Below are 19,026 nucleotides of genomic sequence, written 5' to 3'. Positions count from 1 at the left end.
GGATTTTCTTATTTTACATATCCATTGATGAAGTAGTGCACCCGTCCTTGTTTCTTAAACTAGCTGAAATTCATGCTATTTCTGCCCATCTCAGTTTCAATCCCAGGATCATGTTTCTGTGGTCATGTCAGCATGCATTTAGCTTTAATGTATTTTTTCATTTTTGATTCAGTGTGAATGAATCACACACACATTCATTACAGAATAAGTCAATAGTTCTCAATTTTTTCTTCACCATGGACCCCTTTTGAGGCCAAAAACCATAGCCACAGATCAACAAAACTTAACTCGAGATTTAAATCATAACATTTCTTCAAGCTTTCTCAGATCCCCTGTGATATCATCATAGCCCCCCACCCCCAGTGGTCTGCGGACCACAGATTGACAACCACATATTGGCAATCCAAGACTGTAAATCTTGAATCAAATTCTTTTTCCGTCATTGATGTATAAATGTGTATTTCCAAAAGAATCATAGCCAATAGTTCTTTGTGACATGTAAACAAGCAACAAAAGGCAAAAATTAGCTACATAATGAAAATTGATTGATTGAATTTGAAAGATTGTTATGAGCAATACTATTGATACTAGAATAACAACTTTTAATGAGTTGTAGAATGTTTTACTGGTTGATTAAATGTGCATTTTACATCTAATGACATTTTGGAAAACATAAAAGTTATAAAAAAAAATCACTGGATGACTTTGGGCCAGTGACTTTCTCTTGGCCCTAGAAAGGAAGCAATGACAAACCACTTCATAAATACCTTGTCAAGAAAACTACAGGAACTTGTCCAGGCAGTCTCCAAGAATCAGACACAATTGAATAGAAGAAGAAAAAAATATGTTAATTTACAGTATAGTAAACAAAAGCTAGCAAAATTTTGGACATATATAGTATTTTTCTCTATTAGACTAATAGACTATTTTATGAATTATTGAACATGTGAATATAATCTCGCTTCATTAACTTAAAAAAATGCATTAAAGGTAACAAGTTTCTATTGGTAAAAATTCAATAACAGATTGGCTGTAACAGCATATTAATCTATAATTTTATGTATTTTCATACAGATATTTTTCTTTACTTTTGAAAACTAAAGATTGAATGCCATTGATTACTATGCAAGGAAACCGTCATGAGTATCAGTAAGTTCATTGTTTGAAAGCCTGATAATGTTTATAATGTATTTGCTCATAATAAATATTTGCTAAGTAGTAAAAAGACTTACAATTAAGTTTTGATTTCTGTTGTGTATTTCACTCTCCTGTTTCATATACTATGAAAATCTGCTTAAGAGAATAGAAAGTTAACTGGAACATTTAAAAAAAAAAACCTATCTCTTTCCCCCCTCCAATTTCATTTCCACATTTTTACTGCGTTCTAATTCCTTCCATAAATGAAATAACATTTTTAATGTTTTTATATATACATTAAGAATGTTCTTTGAGAATCTTGATGCTAAGCTAATGGAATTATTATACACTAATATAGGGAAGTTTTTCTTTCTAGTTGTAGACTATTGACTTTTCCTTATTTGTAATCAGATTTCAATACTTGGGTACAAAATTGTTGCAAAAAGTAGTCAAAGGTATGTGCTATTAGTTACATATGGTGACTATTTATTTATTAGATTTGTACCTGCCACTATCAAAAGAGTCTGCACCGCAGTTTAATTATGAAATAATATCCTAAAACATACATACTATAGTAGAAAACTAAAGACAATGGCAACAAAGTTCCATTCATAACACATCACAGCGCTCCCACAGAGAGGGCCTCCTCAGGGTGCCATCAGCTAATCAATGTAGGCTGGTGACCCCCAGGGGGAGGGCCTTCTCTGTGGGGGCACCTACCCTCTGGAATCAGTTGCCCCCAGAGATAAGGAGAATCCAAGACCTTAGTGCCTTCCGCCATGCCCTTAAAACCCACTTTTTCCAGCAAGCCGGGCTGGCTTAAGAAGAAATTTTAAATGTTTTAATTGGTTTGTATTTTTAATTTTGGGCCAAATTTATATATATTTTAATTGTTTTTTAATATTTGTATTTTATGTTTTTTAATTCTGGCTGTACACCGCCCTGAGTCCTCAGGGAGAAGGGCGGTATATAAATTTAAAATAAAAAAAAATAAAATAAAATAGCATCTCAACTTTCAAAGGCACTCAGAATAATTGGGGATCAGTGTAATTTCCCTGAGTAAACTATTTGTAATACAGATGTACTCACTGAATAATAGTGCTTGTATGCCTCATGCCTTTACTGCAACAAATAAGTAACAATGCATTTCTTGACACATGCATATATATGACAGCTCAAATCATGCTTGGTCTTGTTAATGTTGTATAAAGCTATACATATCTTTATAATTGCACCAAGAACTGAACAGAGAACCATTGTTGGATCAGAAGTGTAATGCTGTTTACAACATGCCAGCCAGCATTTGGACCATTGCATTCTGGATTAGTTGTAACTTTTAAGTGGTCTTCAAATATAGCTACTTTTTGAATACATTGTAGTGATCCACAGGAAACATCATTACATGGTCTTCCCAATCTAAGCAGGCTTGCAATGGGCACAACAATCAGAGCTGCTGCCACCTTCTCCACCTGTTTATCCTACAATACCTGTTCTCTTAGGAATATTGCACCTCATTGGGAGACCACACTGGGGCTGACAGAATTCCTTGATGTACAAAGAGTAACTCTGTTCTGAATAGGGTTGCAGTTATTTTGTCCCTTTTGGCCTCTAATATTTACTCTCAGATGCCAGAAGAAGTCATTCAAAAATCTCTTGGGTATCCCAGGATTACACTGTATGCTTGCTGATAATACCATACTTGGTACAGATGAATGATCTATCAGTTTGATGTAAATGTCAAAAAGCAGGTGAAAGAAGACGAAACACTGCAAAATTCCATATGGGAGTAACTACCAGGCTAATCTCTCCTCCGACTGTGCAGATGGAATCACGCACTAAAGAAACAGTAGAACCACTATAGATAGTGCTTTTAATCACCAATCTTTTCAAATACTCAGGAAAGATGCCAGACCAAATGTTATAGAAGTCCATCAAAAGATCTAAAAGAACCAGAAGGGACATGCCACCCTCATCCAGCTTCTAAAAAAGTTCATAAGAATGGCCAGCATTATTGCATTCTATGTCCAAGATTACATCCTGAGTGAAAATGGTCCTAATAATCCACTTTCTGGATTATGTTCTTTAAATGTGCTGTAGTTATATCCTCAGTAACTTTCCTAAGAGAAAGTTGGAGACAGAATGCTAGCTGCCAGGGACCAGAAGGCTTTCAGCATCACTCTCTCCTGAAGACAGGTTGGATCTAGATTATCATACACTTCTGATTCTTGAAGTCAGGAGGATCCAAACTATAAGTGGTCAGAAATAACCAGAGAGCACTTTAACAGAGCATCTTAACAGAGCGAGGACAGCTTCAGTGACTAATCAGGCACTCAATATAACTCTACAAAATCAGTGGAAAACTATCCAAACGCCCACTGGAGTCCCTTTTGATCCATAAGATGCCTGTGGCAGACCATGTTTATTGGTTTACTCCTCCCATATAGAGCAATTAATTTTCTTTGAATTAGGAAGAGATCTGACAAAGGATGATAGAAATAACTTCCATATCCAGTTTACTAAATATCTAAAGCAAGTCCAACATGTGGCTTCCTAAATCCAGAGAAGTGGATCCCAGCCTAACATGTCTGGTCTAGGATTATATGGGAGAAGCCCATTGTTACCATGGAGGCCATGAGCAATATCTGACGCAGCTTCATATCGATAAAAGCAGGGGTGGGTTCTACTTACCTTTACTACCGGTTCACAACGGGATCACGCACACATGCTTGCTTTGCTCACGTGCATGTGCCTTGCTTCTGCGCATGCGCAGATTGCTTCTGATGATGTCAGAGTCAGTGGGCGGAGCCTCCTGCCGGTTTTACTACCAGTTCTATAGAACCAGTCCGAATCAGGGGCAATCCACCACTGCATAAAAGTTGACATTAGCCAATACCAGCACCAAAAGATCTTTGTCTTACATAGGGATTCTGCCAGACTGCAGGAAAATCCCCAACTTGCTGCAACAGCCAACATAAATAAAGACATTTGGGAAAATAAACATCTAACTTTCTTCCACGTCCTGGACGTTCTATAATATTTTAATAAATTACCATGAAACGTCCTTACAATTTATACATTTATATTTGGATAAACATTGTTACTATTGGATTGAATTGGGATTTTTTCTGGAAAGGTCTTAAGTATTTACTGTTAATTGCTTCAGGATCAATCAAGAGAACATGGGAAGAAAAACTGAAGAATGTTGAGGAACTAACATCTTGCTATAAGCGGAGGCCTCTCTGCTCCAGTTACAAACCAAAACTGTCCAAACCATTGCAACCACCTTCAGTTTGGAAGTTATTCTATCGGCAGACTCATGCATTTAACTATGCCAAGACTTGTAAAGAGGTACAGTAGTAATGAATAGGGCAGCATTTTTGACAATTGAATGTCAACAACTGTTACAGGATTTTGATAATTTAGAAATTAATTTACCGTATTTTCCGGCATATAAGACGACTTTTTAACACATGAAAATCTTCTCAAAAGTCGGGGGTCGTCTTATACGCCGGGTGTCGTTCTCCTGTAACCAGGCAGACCAGCCCGAAAGGCTCTGACGAGCCTTAAATGGCTCTGGCAATCCAAGCTCTGACGATCTGCTAATCAGGCAACACAGCTGGGATCGCCAGAGCCATGGAGAAGGAAAAAAGTTTTCCCCCTCCAGCTTGCTTACCTTAGCTGCTTGCCTTGCCTTGCTTCGCTTGCCTGAATCCATTCCATCAGCAAGCAACTCCTTGCCTGCAATCAAGCAGGCAGGGAGTTGTGGACTTCAACTCCCAGAATTCCTCAGCCAGCAAAACAAAGCTGGCTGAGGAATTCTGGGAGTTGAAGTCTACAAGTCTTAAAGTTGCCAAGGTTGGAGACCCCTGTTCTATTGGGTAAGTTTTTTCCCCCTTTGGGATCTTTAAAAAAAATAGTTAATTGGGGTTTTTTTTTAGTTGTTCTTTTTTAGACCTAGCCATTTAAAGTTTAGGAAGTTCTAAATTTAGCTTTCATATAAAAATAAAAATAAAATAAAATAATATTTGTGCAGCTTTCTGAGATTTAGTGTGTTTCTGTAGTGTTTCACTCTAACTACACAAACACACAAAATCTCACAAAGCTGTATGTGGAATTTTGTGTATTGGGTTTTTGGGCTTTTTGTGGCTGTGTGAGGTTCCTGCTTATTGCAGGGGCCATTTTGGGTCTAGCACAGCTGCTTTTACATTGTGGGTGAGCCAGTTGTGTTGTGTTGTGTGTGTGTAAAGTGTGGAAGTTGTTTTTTTGGGCTTTTTGTGGCTGTGTGAGGTTCCTGCTTGTTGCAGGGGCCATTTTGGGTCTAGCACAGCTGCTTTTACATTGTGGGTGAGCCAATTGTGTTGTGTTGTGTGTGTGTAAAGTGTAAAAGTTGTTTTTTTGGGGCTTTTTGTGGCTGTGTGAGGTTCCTGCTTGTTACAGGGGCCATTTTGGGTCTAGCACAGCTGCTTTTACATTGTGGGTGAGCCAGTTGATGTTTTTTAATTTTTATTTGGTGTGCGTTGGAAGAGGGGTAGTCTTATACGGTGAGTATAGCCCAAACCCTATATTATAACAGGAAAATTTTGGGGTCGTCTTATACGCCCAGTCGTCTTATACGCCAGAAAATACGGTATTATTACTGAATTTTATTTATGAAATGCTCCATATTCAAAAAACAGTTTTAGTCTGATTTACTGTACAAATCCTTGGATATTTAAAATATGAGCTAATAAGCTTAGAAATAGCCACATTTTAATTACATAGTGAAGAAACTGAAAATTAAAATCACAAAGCCAACTTGCTTCTGTTTCTTTTGAAAGAAGTCAGAAATGTTCAACTAAATAAGTATCTCCTTTAATAGAAATGGCTGAATGCTGCTTACAGAATTGCGGTCGAACCAGCATCACTGAAAAATAAAAGAGGTCTAATTATACTTGGAGAAATTATTAATTATTATGATTATTTGGAAGAAGCAGGACCATTTGTATATTAAGCAAAAAATATATTGCAGGATTTAGATATAATAATACACAGCAAGTAATAAAAAATAAAAATATATATTTAAAGAAAGATTGTTTTCACATGACTTTCTTGTATTGTCAAACATAGCATGTTACAAGACAAAATATGACAACAGAACTAAATTAATAACTAGCTTTGATTAATATGACTTTCAGAAAAATATATGTAGTTATGTATGTCATTGATGTTATTTCAAAAGGATGTTCATGTATTTGCTTTGGAAAAGTACAATGGAAATAATCAACGGCTCTATCTTGTGACAACTTATACAGAACTTTGGTTCTACTACCGGTATGTACCTGAAGATTGAGACAAAAATTATTTCTATAGCCTACATTGATGCAAATTTTGTCTAGCGAAGTTTATTCCAAAATTTGTGTAGAATTGCAGCTTTAGTATTTGTACGTTTATTTTTCCCATTATTATGAGATATAATGAATTTTATCAGACTTTTTTTAAAAAATAAAGTTTAAATTCAGACTAGCTAGCTCTTTATTGTGATGCTAGCTCTTTGCTGTGATACTGAATATCCAACTTCTTACATTAAGTCTCTAAGCAGCTTCTTGAAATATTTAAAAAGCACTGGGATCTGGGGTGAAATGCTCCCGGTTCAGACTGGATCACCCGATCCGGTAGCGCTGGAGGCGGGTGGTTCGGAGAACCGGTAGCAAAAATCCCTGCCCCCACCCCACATTACCCAGCTGAGCCACGCAATCATCAGAGGCTTTTTTTTATTTTTAAAAGCATTTTTTCTACAACCTCTTTGGCCGAAAAAATGCTTTTAAAAGTAAAAAAAAAAGCCTCTGATAATCGCTCAGCTCAGCTGGGATCACCAGAGGCTTTTAAAAGCATTTTTTCTACAACCTCTTTGGCCGAAGAGGTTATAGAAAAAATGTTTTTAAAGGGGAAAAAAGCCTCTGCCTATCAGGCAAGTCAGGTGGGATCGTCAGAGGCTTAAAAAAAAAAAGCCTCTGCCAATGAGGCAAGTCAGCTGGGATCGTCAGAAGCTTTAAAAAAGCATTTTTTTACAACCTCTTCAGCTGAGGTTGTAGAAAAAATGGTTTTAAAAGTAAAAAAAAAAAAAGTTGGCTACGCCCATTCAGTCATATTAACCCCCCATCAAGCCATGCCCACAGAACCGGTAGTAACAAATTTTACATTTCACCACTGACTGGGATCATTCTGTTGTCGGAATAATAGATAATATGGATATCTTTTAAATAGTCACTCGCAAACATTTTGGCTTATATAGTACCTTATGTTTGGGACACTTGTGATTTTATGATTTTAAGGGGGTCCCTTAAAAATGAGAAATGCATGAAATAGGCACCAAGTCAACAAAGCCAGAATAAAAATAAATTTGATATAATATATTAAATTTAAATTAAGTAAATACATAGTCATAAATTTATTTGTCAAGCATATAAAAGATAACAGGTAAAAGTATAAACATAATTTGAATACATGAAAAGAGTAAGTAAAAAGTAATATTAGGACAGGGACAGTAGGCGCGCTGGTGCATTTATGCACGCAGTTAATTATTTTCCCTTTCAGTCCCATTTGACAGTTTTTGAAAGGCCCTGGGATATTTAAGGCTTAATATGAATAGCTAGAGATTATGTGTTCTTCATATGGTGACTCATGAAGGTTTGCCTAAAAATGTAGCTGACATTTGGCATTCCTTCCTGAAATATGGTTTTCCACAGTTGTCAGGTCAGAAACAAAACAAACATGGAAGATTATACAATTGTAAAATATTGTATAAAATAACTTGTATAGCATTTCTGCAACATTAATACATTGCGCTGATTAGTATTCTTGTGATGGTTCTATAGATCACCGAGTTCAACTATGTTTTAGTCAAAGCTGGCTGAGGAACCTAAGATCTTCCAGATGTTATTGAATTACTGAATGGCAACTCTCACATCCTTCACTGTTATCTATATTAGCTAGAACTGCTGGTAGTTTGGGGGGACGGGGAATCCCTAGTCAACATACTGTACTGTTGGAATAGTTGAAGTTGGAAGTTGGAATAGTTTACCTAATTATGATGACAATAATATTTCTGGTTTTCAATATAGCAAACAGGAAACAAAACTGAAGCATTGTTATGAAATCATCCCAGAAACAGCTGTTTGCAAGCTTTATTTTGATTTGGAATTCTACAAACCAACAAATCAGGGAGCAAATGCAAATCAGATGGTAGCAGACTTAATTAAGGTAATTTTTTAAAAAAAAGGAGAATTGCAATTACAGACATAACAGATTGCAATTGTAATAATAGATTAATGTGAGAATTAATAGCCAATAGAAATTGAAAAGCTTTCTATAAATTCAAGTTTAAACCTGAAAATAAGTTTCAGTACAGTTTTAGAAAACAATATTATTTGTTTGGGGAGGTGATATATGATAAGAATTATTTAACTTATAACAGGGTATCATAAATTTTTACATATGAAAATTAATGTTGTAAATGTACATGGGGAAGTGCATAGAATAGGTTCAGAAGAAGGAATGAAAGTTCAATAGTAGAACTACATCAGCTTATGCACCTGAAACACAGTACAGTCTGGTTCAAGATATATTATGACATCTGAAAAGGTGGCCAACTTTTTCTGAGCTTAGAAGCTAAGCAAGCTCAGGCAAGAATAATAGATGGAAATATTACCAACTTTTTCAGGGGTAAGTTGAAAAAGCATCTAAAGTATACCCAGACCTGTCCACAAAGTCACCAGCAATTAAGCTTGGCTTGAAGGAAATTTTATTCTTTACATTGTCAGAAAAGGAACCTAAATATATGTTTTATATATCTGAATCTAAGTGGAGATTCTGGAAAAAGAGATTAAATGCTTTAACCTACTATGTGCTATGTGAAGTATAAGATACTGGGAATAACCACTGAAGTATCAACTATAATTTAAGAAAAAAGTTCAAAAGCACTTGAATTATGTAACAATTATTTTTTTTGTTGGTTAAAAGACAATCACTTTTTAAAAATTGCTAAAATCCAAAGGGCTGTGTGCATGCATCCCATTCCCATGCTCTATTGCAGGGCTGTCAGATGCGTCACGTGCTGGCTACACCCATGCCTGGTTTAGCAAAGGGGAAAAAAGTCCCAATATGTAATGTGACATCACTGTGACAACGCAAGTTTGACACCCCTGCTCTACTGTGTCTGTAATATATCTGTTGTTATAGTATAGTCAAAGTGAACTGCTATGCAGGTGGCTGAATAGATTGCTATTTGAGGAAAAAGAAATGGCAGATGCTTCATGTAAATGGGTATGTATCAGGGGTTTGAGCAAGTCTTCTCTACATGTAATCTCTAGGTCACATGCTTACTCTGGGACTATTTTATCACCACCAGTCCATAAATTTCTGGAAGATAGAGCCAAGCTTTTCAGACTTTTTTTTTCCAGTCTGCAGAGGATGCAAAATAGATGCCTTAAGCCTAGCATAGGACAGCCATTAAAGATTCTTGAAACTCTAAAATGTGGGCCAGTTTTTCCTATTTGGCATAGAATGCTGAAAGGACAAAATAAATACTTTTGGATTAAATACTTATTTCATTCTTCAAATTTTCTTTCCAGTTTCAAAACCTGTCCTTCCTATTACTAGGAGATAATGAAGTCATTCTCAGTGGTTCTCAGAGGCCTATATTTTTTTGAAAAAGTTCTCACAACCATTAGAATGTTGTGAATTGCTGCTAGTATATGGAACTATTTGTTTTGATTGCCTGCCTTTATATATGAACATACATAAATATGAAATGAAGACGTGTCATTGTGATTGGATTTTTTTTTAGTTTATAGGTAGAAAACTAGATGAATACTATGAAATAAAATGCTCAGCTGAGAATATTTTGAAATTGGATTCCAGCACTGAAGAAAAATATAGCTGCCATTTAATATTTCTACTTGAAAATGCTGCATTTAAGAATAATATCCACATAGGTAAATATTTCATATTTCAAATGCATGTTCCAATCCAATTGCTTTTATAAACTTTATACCGTTCAGTTTGTATAATAAATATTGTGATTTTAAACATTTTACAAGAGAAAATTCCAGGTTTTTATGGTGATTTTCCAAATGGTTTTATACTGTTTTTCTCTATTCTGATTATTCTAAAGGTAACTTTTTAAGAACAATTTTGCAACCTGCCATTCTTTTAACGAAGAATAAAGATGCAGTGGACCTCCAAAACATCAACTCTGTTGGTTGGTGTTATAAAACTACCATTGATTTGCCTACATGTCTTGAAAACGACAGTTTAGTCAAAGATGTGTGTCAAAACTTGAAACTGAACTCTTACAAAATATCAGACACGGAAACATCAGAAAAAAATTCAGAGCTTTCTTTTTTAATAGTGAATGGTAAACAAGGAGAAAAGCAACTGTTTGTGGATCTTGGTAAGTATAAACCTAAATATTATACTGTCTAGGCTTTGCATAGCATGCCAGGATTGTTTAAGATTGTAAATATTTCTTTCCCTGAGATGTGCAGCTTTGAAAACAATAATTCATGGCTTGTGTAGGGTGTACTACAGAATTAGCATATTGGGACAAAGCATTTTCATGGTGTAAAATGATTAATGGATAAGTTCTTAACTATGAAACGCCAATGTGCCTGATGATATTTTAAGATCTAAAAAAACTATGAACAGCTATTGCAAATATGAATTGAACAGCAGTCAGGTGTCGATTAGTTAAGAACATGATTGGCTTGTGTTGTGTGAATGCCTCCACTATTTTCAAATGTGACATTCACAGGAAAATAGCTGGCAAATACATCTGAAAGTCCAAATCTGGTATTTGGTATTTTTTCTCTCTTAGTCTGTGTAGAATTGGTTATGCACTCCAGGGAATATTTGTATATTGCTTAACTAATTTTTTCAATATACTTCTATGTTTCAGAATTCTAGCACAAATTTGATGTTACATGACATCTGATGCTGCAATGTAGGCCTGATTCAATTTCTCCCCAATGTATGATACTGAATCTTATAATGGTGCAACAGGAAGAATATCTGTAGGGCTTCGTTCATACAATTATATGCACCTACAAATACAGAAAAATTATAGGCAATTACATCATTTTTGATATAATTTGCTTTTTTGAAGAATTAATTTTTGCATATGTGTAATATAATTTTCAGGTTACAGAATAGACATTAATTTTAGAATAGAATTTTAGAATTATACAGTCATCAAATTGGGCTTGCATATATCCTTAAATTTGTATTTGCTGCATTTCCATTTATGAACGTTTATTAGCGATTTCAGAAGAAAAGTAATGTCAGTGTCTACAGTGTTGTTTAAAATATTTTCCCTAAGCATTCAGACTGAAGAACTCATGTCCAAACCTGAAAAGTGCAAAATTCAGAATAAATGTTAAATTGAATCATAATAACTTGATTTGTGTTTAAATCAATGTTTCCCAAATCTTTTCCTTCATTACCCACAAGTATTTTTGGGGTTCAGCAAAAAGTCAGAAAGTTCAGACTGCCCCAGGAACTGTTGATACAGTTTTATAGAGGAATTATTGACTCTGTCATTTGTACTACAGATAGGCCTCGACTTACAGGTACAACAGATCACTTAGTGACCATTCAAAGTTACAACGGCACTGAAAAAAGTGACTTATGACCATTGAAGCATCCCCATGGTCACATGATTTACTGTATTTTTCGGAATATAAGATGCTCCGGAGTATAAGACGCATCTTAGTTTTTGGGGAGGAAAATAAGAAAAAAAAAATCTGCCTCTGCCTACCAGCATCTATCGGTATTCATCTGGCCAGTGTTCTGTCAGTGTGTAAAACATTTTGAGGGCTGTTTGGAAACTGAAACAGTATTTGCTATGTGAGCAACAAGGAGTCAGCAAGGAGCCTGGCCATGACTTAGCTCAACTGTTCTGTATTAAAGCTGCATGCTGCTCTGAAACTAAAACTGAAACTCCTCTCCTCTGCTTGTGTTTTACTTGTATTTACTACCACATTGCTTTTGGTATTGTATTTTTACTTTGTGTGTTATATTATATATAAAGATAAGTTATTGAATCCTGCTGAATCAGTTACTTCTGTGTGCTTTCTGGATGTGATTGCTGCTGCAATCTCAGATATGTCCTTGCAGCAAATAGCGAACAGCCAGGTCAGCTTCAGCACATTATTGCAGCCTGATTCAGCAGCTGATTGGCGGGTGGATTGGCCTCCTAGAATACCCTCAATCAGCTGTTCCAGTCTGCCGTGATTGCCACAGACCATCACCACCTCCATACCTCACGTTTTTGGCCTTGTGGGCGGGGCTACATTCAGTGTTTAAGATGCACCCAAATTTTCACTCTTTTTTTGGGGGGGGGGAAGTGCGTCTTATACTCTGAAAAATACGGTACATGCTTTCCAACTAATTCACATTTATGAAGGTTGCAGTATTCCAGGGCCACGTGATCACCTTTTTGCAATCTTCTGACAAGCAAAATCAATGGGGAAACCAGATTCGCTTAACAACTTTACTACTAATTTAACAACTGCTTTGATTCACTTAACAACTGTACAAGAAAAATCATAAAATGGGGCAAAAATCACTTAACTAATATCTCACTTAGCAACATAAATTTTAGGCTCAATTGTGGTTGTAGGTTGAGGAATACCTGCATAAATATCTGGTTTGGTATAGCAAATAGACAGCACAGGTAGAGACTTCAACAAATATATAGGTCTGCAAAAAAAACAGTTGCAACCAGCCTGATCCAATTTTGGGTACAGTAATTTACTTGGAAAGCACTCATTTAAATAAAAAGCAATCTATCAAAGTAATGTTTTTTTAGCCAACTTGTTTCAGAAAAATGGTTTCTTTAAGAAACTATGCAACATGAAGGAGAATCTTTGGAATCTATATTTCTTTTAAAAAATGACAATTCTAGTTTAATTTTTTAACACATACACATGTATAATTTGTCTTATTTTTCTATGTTCTTTTTGTATTTAAGGAATGCAATGATAAACTGAGGACTATAATTCAGTAGGGTTAAACATTCTTATGCAGACTGAAATCCAGTCTTAAAAAATGGCTGTTGAAATTATTTGTATTCATGGATTTAAAAAAACTATACTTTTCTATATTTTTCTTTCCTTAGGAGTTTATACAAAAAATAGAAATTTTCGATTATACATGTCATCAAAAGCAGGACACGCTGCCATTTTGAATATTGCAGAAGATAACAAGTTTGTTCCTAAACCTGTAAATAATTCTTGCATAGACGAACAGTATTTTTTGTCCTCCTTGATCTGCAATGTAAGGTAGTAATTTCAAATTATTACCTTTCTTTTTAATTATTATTGAAGATGTTTATTTGTAGCAGCAATAGAGATTTCCTTTGTCTGTTGTCCTTTGTCTGTTGGGAATGCTTGAGACAGTACATTTTGAGGTGATTATGTTACACAGAATCATACTAGAGTTTAAGCATGCTAAGAGTTACTAGTTTGAGGAGTTGGGTTTTCTCAGATTTGGATCCTTGAAGATAAAACAGTTCTGTCATAGAAGGCAATCCTTGTCCTGGTCTGCCTCTCTTCTATTTCAAGTCTGCATCTTGAAATTTCTTTAAGTCAACTTCTGTCATTTTATATGTAGTATATATCAGTGAAAACACTCTTAGAATACTTTGCAAACTAAAAATAGCATTTTCTAATGGGCAACAATGGAATGGAAAAGATATATGAATAGAGAAGTATGGTTGGGAAAAAATTATGCTTATAATTCTTGTTGTTTTCCATTAGATTTTCAGACTGCTTAAAAATTTTGACTTGTGACAACCAAGAACATGCAAGAGAACCATCCCTATATTTTGAAGACAAACTATCAAGCAGCTGTCTGGGTATTTCCATTAGATTAAATTGAAATGTTGGTTCTAGTAATAATTGTATGGCACTGATATCAGTATTTCACAATATGTAAATAAATGTAATTTTCAAACTTAATTCTGTGCATCAGGAGTGCACTTTCACCAAAAAATTCTGTGCTATAATGTATCTATTGGTTTAACTTTCTGTAAGGTAATTGGTAAAACAATATTGCAGATTTGGAAATGTGCTTTGGTTCTGAGCAAGATGCCTTTTAATATTGACAATGAATAATTATGAAAAAAATTATAGGTAGTTGGAGGGTAGAGCCGAGGATTTTGTTCAGTATCTGTATGACAAAATCACTCAGATTCGGGAAGATTTGGACTCCGACTGGGTAGTCTCAGGGGGAGAGACAGGGGCAGGTCTTGAGAATGTTATCTGGGATGAGTTTGATCCTGTGACCCCTGAGGACGTGGACAGGATTCTGGATAGACTGAACGCGACCACTTGTTTATTGGACCCGTGTCCTTCCTGGTTAGTACTGGCTTCCCGGGAAGTGACACGAGGCTGGCTCCAGGGGATTATAAACGCTTCGCGGAGTGAGGGTGACTTTCCCGCCGCCTTGAAAGAGGCGGTGGTGAGGCCTCTCCTCAAGAAGCCTTCCCTGGACCCGGCAATGTTGGTAAATTATCGTCCGGTCTCCAACCTTCGCTTTGTTGCGAAGTTGTTGAGAGTGTGGTCGCGCAACAGCTCCCCCAGCACCTGGATGAAACGACGTATCTGGATCCGTTCCAGTCGGGCTTCAGGCCCGGGTACAGCACGGAAACGGCATTGGTCGCGTTGGTTGATGATCTCTGGAGGGCGCGGGACAGGGGGTGCTCCTCTGTCCTGGTCCTGTTAGATCTCTCAGCGGCTTTTGATACCATCGACCATGGTATCATGCTGCACCGGTTGGAAGAGTTGGGGGTGGGAGGCACTGTGTTGCGGTGGTTCTCCTCCTTTCTCTCTGACCGGTCGCAGTCTGTGTTGACAGGGGGACAGAGGTCGACCCCGAGGCCCCTCATATGTGGGGTGCCGCAAGAGTCGGTCCTCTCGCCTCTCCTGTTCAACATTTATGTGAAGCCGCTGGGCGAGATCATCCGTGGTTTCGGGGTGGAGTACCATCAGTACGCTGATGACACCCAGCTGTACATCTCCACCCCGGATCACCCCAACGATGCCCTTGAAGTGATGTCCCGGTGCCTGGAGGCAGTACGGATCTGGATGGGGAGGAACAGGCTCAGGCTCAACCCATCCAAGACTGAGTGGCTGTGGTTTCCGACGTCCCGTTATAGTCAGTTGACGCCATCACTGACTATTGGGGGCGAATCATTGGCCCCCACGGAGAGGGCTCGCAACTTGGGCGTCCTCCTGGATTCACGGCTGTCTTTAGAAGAGCACTTGACGGCCGTGACCGGGAGGATTTTTCATCAGGTTCGCCTGATTCGCCAGTTGCGTCCCTTTCTGGATCGGGACTCGTTACGCACGGTCACTCATGCCCTTGTCACCTCCCGCCTGGACTATTGCAACGCTCTCTACATGGGGCTCCCCTTGAGGAGCACCCGGAGGCTCCAACTGGCGCAGAGTGCGGCCGCGCGGGTGGTAATGGGAACGACATGGCGTTCCCATGTAACACCCCTCCTGCGCGAGCTGCACTGGCTCCCGGTGGTCTTCCGGGTGCGTTTCAAGGTTCTGGTTACCACCTTTAAAGCGCTCCATGGCTTAGGACCCGGGTACTTGCGGGACCGCCTACTACCACCAATAGCCTCCCACCGGCCGGTACGCTCCCATAGAGAGGGGCTCCTCCGGGTGCCGTCAGCCAAACAATGCCGACTGGCGGCCCCCAGGGGGAGAGCCTTCTCTGTGGGGGCACCTACTATCTGGAACGAGCTCCCCCCAGAGATACGGAGGATCCCGGATCTGCACACCTTCCGCCGCGCCTTAAAGACCTTACTATTTCACCAGGCCGGCCTGGCCAATTTTTCCCCCTCTTTCATAAAAGATTTTTAAAATTTTAAATATCTTTTAGTATTTTATATATTCAATTTTAAATTGGTTTTAAAAGTTTGGGGTTTTAAATTTGTCGGGGCCAAAATTATTTAATTTGATTTTATTCTATTTTTAAATTTTGTATTGTATGTGTTTTTATTGTTTGTCTGTGCACCGCCCTGAGTCCTTCGGGAGTAGGGCGGTATAGAAATCTAATAAAATAAATAAATAAATAAATAGTCCTTGACTTACAATTGGTCACTTAGTGACCGCTTGAAATTACAAGCAGCTTGAAAAAGGGAACTTACAACCTAGATCCAAGGTTCTGACAGTCACACCCCCCCCCCCAAAGACACATGACTGCACTTTAGGCACTTAGCAACCCCACTGCATTTATGGCAGTTTCATTTCATGGCCAGGTGACCACATTTTACCAGTTTTGCTAAAAAGCAGTAGTTTCAGTTTCTGGCAAAACAGTGCCCATAGCAAATAATAGGTTTGTTTGTGACTCTTGTGTTCATGACTGCCACAAAAATGCTGTATAATGGGTCCATCACATGACTGATCCATTTTATAACTCTTACAATTTATGACTATAATGGGCAGGCTCCATTACAGTTGTAACTTGAGGACTTCTTGTACTGTATTTTCTAATGCAGACTTAACTAGAGAGGATCAGTGCTCATATTAATGAAATAAGAAATCACACTGGAAGTGTTTTAACATTTTAAAGTGCTTTTGTTTTAAAACACCAGGCATATTGTTACAAAATGCTAATCCACTACATGGATTAATCATAAATATACCTGCCAGTTCCTCATTCATATACAGTGCCTTTTTCCTGAGTTTGAAAATCAGGCTACTCCTGTTACTCAAGAGAGGAACTAGCAAACATATTTTGATGTATAATGCAATGTGCCCCATTGAATCCTAACTGGTTCTTACTATGATTATTTTTTTAAGTAAGAATAAAGATGTAATTTTTTTCTTTTACAGCTCCAATAGAAGGATGCCATTGTTCACCTTACCCAGAAATTGATAATTTTGTTCGCACTTTAATCAAGAAAGATAATATTCAAGGAGGTAAAAAAAATATACCCAGGAGAAATATGTTTTTGAAAGGTACTTATATTGTTTTCAAGAAATAGACTATCTTGTTTTTCAGGGATAAGAAGATGGAATTACTTTTCACTTGAACAGCTTATTGTATATGACATCTCCAACTATCGGTGGTGCAGAAATATTGGCAGAGCTCACAAAAGTAATAATATAATGTAGGTTCATTTTTTTGTTACTCTTAATATCTACTTAATGTTTTGGAACCTAAATTATATTTATTTCATGGTATATAGGCTTTTGTAATTATGTTTAGAATTTTTAAAGAAAAAGAAAGGTATAGCAAGATTTGATATATGTTGGAATACAGGGAATAAAAGTTTGACTGGTAATCATTTTTAGTCAGCATCCATGAACAATGGCAATGAACTTTCTAAATCCAATATATGGGCGCTTCTCTATGTTCATAATGTTCAGTATGAACAGTCTTAGTAAATCAAATTTCATTCTGTAGTGCTTAATCTTATATGTATGATTGTCCTATTTTTCTTAACAGTAACAGAAAAGGAGGGAATTAATTACCTGGTATACAGACATCAAATAATAACATTCTTATTTATTACAGAACAAACTTTTTAATTCTAAAATCACATTTATATTTTAAGGATTATAATAGATTTGAAAAAGGAAAATTGGTATCAGAAATGTCATGATCCTGTTTGCAGAGCTGAAAACTTCAAGTCAGAATGTGAGTACATTCTGTAATTATCCCATTATCATTACTTATTTTAAATAAATTGCTAATATAATTTCACTTGTATTCATGACATAGGTTTTCCACTACCAGTCGAAGTATGCTTGCCCTTCTTTTTCAAAGAGGTATGCTTTTCTCTTTTAATACTGAAATTTAGCATAAAATAAGACATATGCTTAACCAAATAGATAATTATGAAATAGGAACTTATACATGTAATAAATTAGCAGAATTATATATAAGTATATCTTTTTATCTTTGTTTACCATATAAGTAACTTAATTATTATAAACAAAGAGCTTTACTAAATGTATTTTGTAATTATAAAGCTATATTTGGAAACCTTCCTTAAGAAATATGTGTTACATCAGTTGAAACTTTGTTGGGATTCGATTTCCAGGAATTGTTACAAAATTCCTGGAAATCTGTACAAAACTGTAAATGGGCGAAGTTCAGCATGAATCTATAAAATTTGTTCAGTGTGCATTTAAAAATAGATTTGTTTCCTCCATTAGAGCAGGATAAAGTAAATATCGTGCTTGCTTTGGCAGCACATATACTAAAATTGGAACGAAATATCAGTAACCTGGAATGGGAATAGTTGAATAGAATATTTCTATCTGAACTAAGAGATAGGGAAGATTGCATTTAACTTTTTAAACTGGAGTTGTCCCTCTATATTCTGTTAGTTTAAAGAAGCTTGCATGCAGTTCTTTATAACTGAAAAAAAAAAAACGTGCACAATTCTGTGCAGAACATTGTTATGGAAACGACCTATTTCTAACAAAAACCGCATATCGAAAACCATAAATGTAAAGTTTATTTTCTAGAATAAAATATCAATACTTAGTTTCTTTTCTACAATGATTGGAGGTTATTCTATTAACTAGGTTTTGTTCTCCCACTTGCTTTAATAAGGCTATAATTTTTTCAGCATATCCCTATGGGAACAAAACCAGTTAATACAAGCCAAAAAAGGGCAACTTGGCACTCTAGGTGAAAATAATAATGAAATATACAGTGGCTACAAGCTAAATTCCACTTCTCTCTTTTCATCAAATATGGGACACTGCATAATCATCATTCATCCTCTATAGCAGTGTTTTTCAACCTTGGCAGCTTTAAGATGTGTGGATTTCACTTCCCAGTCAGTGCGCTTCCTTCCCATTATCTCCACTATCATCCATCCAC

The 19,026-nt window shown here is 36.6% G+C and overlaps 1 protein-coding gene across 4 annotated transcripts in view; it reads left to right on the top strand.

Moving 5' to 3' along the window:
* Positions 1 to 19,026, top strand: part of PRIMPOL (primase and DNA directed polymerase) — a 42,370-nt gene that overhangs the window by 1,814 nt on the left and 21,530 nt on the right. For all 4 annotated transcript variants that reach the window (XR_009621196.2, XM_060686773.2, XM_034401284.3 and 1 more), the window contains exons 2-13: positions 1,075 to 1,149; positions 4,301 to 4,485; positions 6,356 to 6,447; positions 8,238 to 8,376; positions 9,962 to 10,109; positions 10,289 to 10,567; positions 13,292 to 13,454; positions 13,932 to 14,029; positions 17,022 to 17,108; positions 17,191 to 17,299; positions 17,747 to 17,829; positions 17,914 to 17,960. Coding sequence is in view for 3 of the 4 variants with exons in the window: in XM_060686773.2 (XP_060542756.2) it covers positions 1,140 to 1,149; positions 4,301 to 4,485; positions 6,356 to 6,447; positions 8,238 to 8,376; positions 9,962 to 10,109; positions 10,289 to 10,567; positions 13,292 to 13,454; positions 13,932 to 14,029; positions 17,022 to 17,108; positions 17,191 to 17,299; positions 17,747 to 17,829; positions 17,914 to 17,960 (1,440 nt within the window). In the remaining variant the exon portion in view is untranslated. The remainder of the gene's footprint in view (positions 1 to 1,074; positions 1,150 to 4,300; positions 4,486 to 6,355; positions 6,448 to 8,237; positions 8,377 to 9,961; positions 10,110 to 10,288; positions 10,568 to 13,291; positions 13,455 to 13,931; positions 14,030 to 17,021; positions 17,109 to 17,190; positions 17,300 to 17,746; positions 17,830 to 17,913; positions 17,961 to 19,026) is intronic.

This window comes from Pantherophis guttatus, chromosome 8 (assembly GCF_059756535.1).
Source record: "Pantherophis guttatus breed Tessera chromosome 8, ASM5975653v1, whole genome shotgun sequence".
Taxonomy (NCBI): domain Eukaryota; kingdom Metazoa; phylum Chordata; class Lepidosauria; order Squamata; family Colubridae; genus Pantherophis; species Pantherophis guttatus.
The sequence above is the reverse complement of the archived record's forward strand: the minus strand, read 5'-3'. Positions and strand labels throughout refer to the sequence as shown.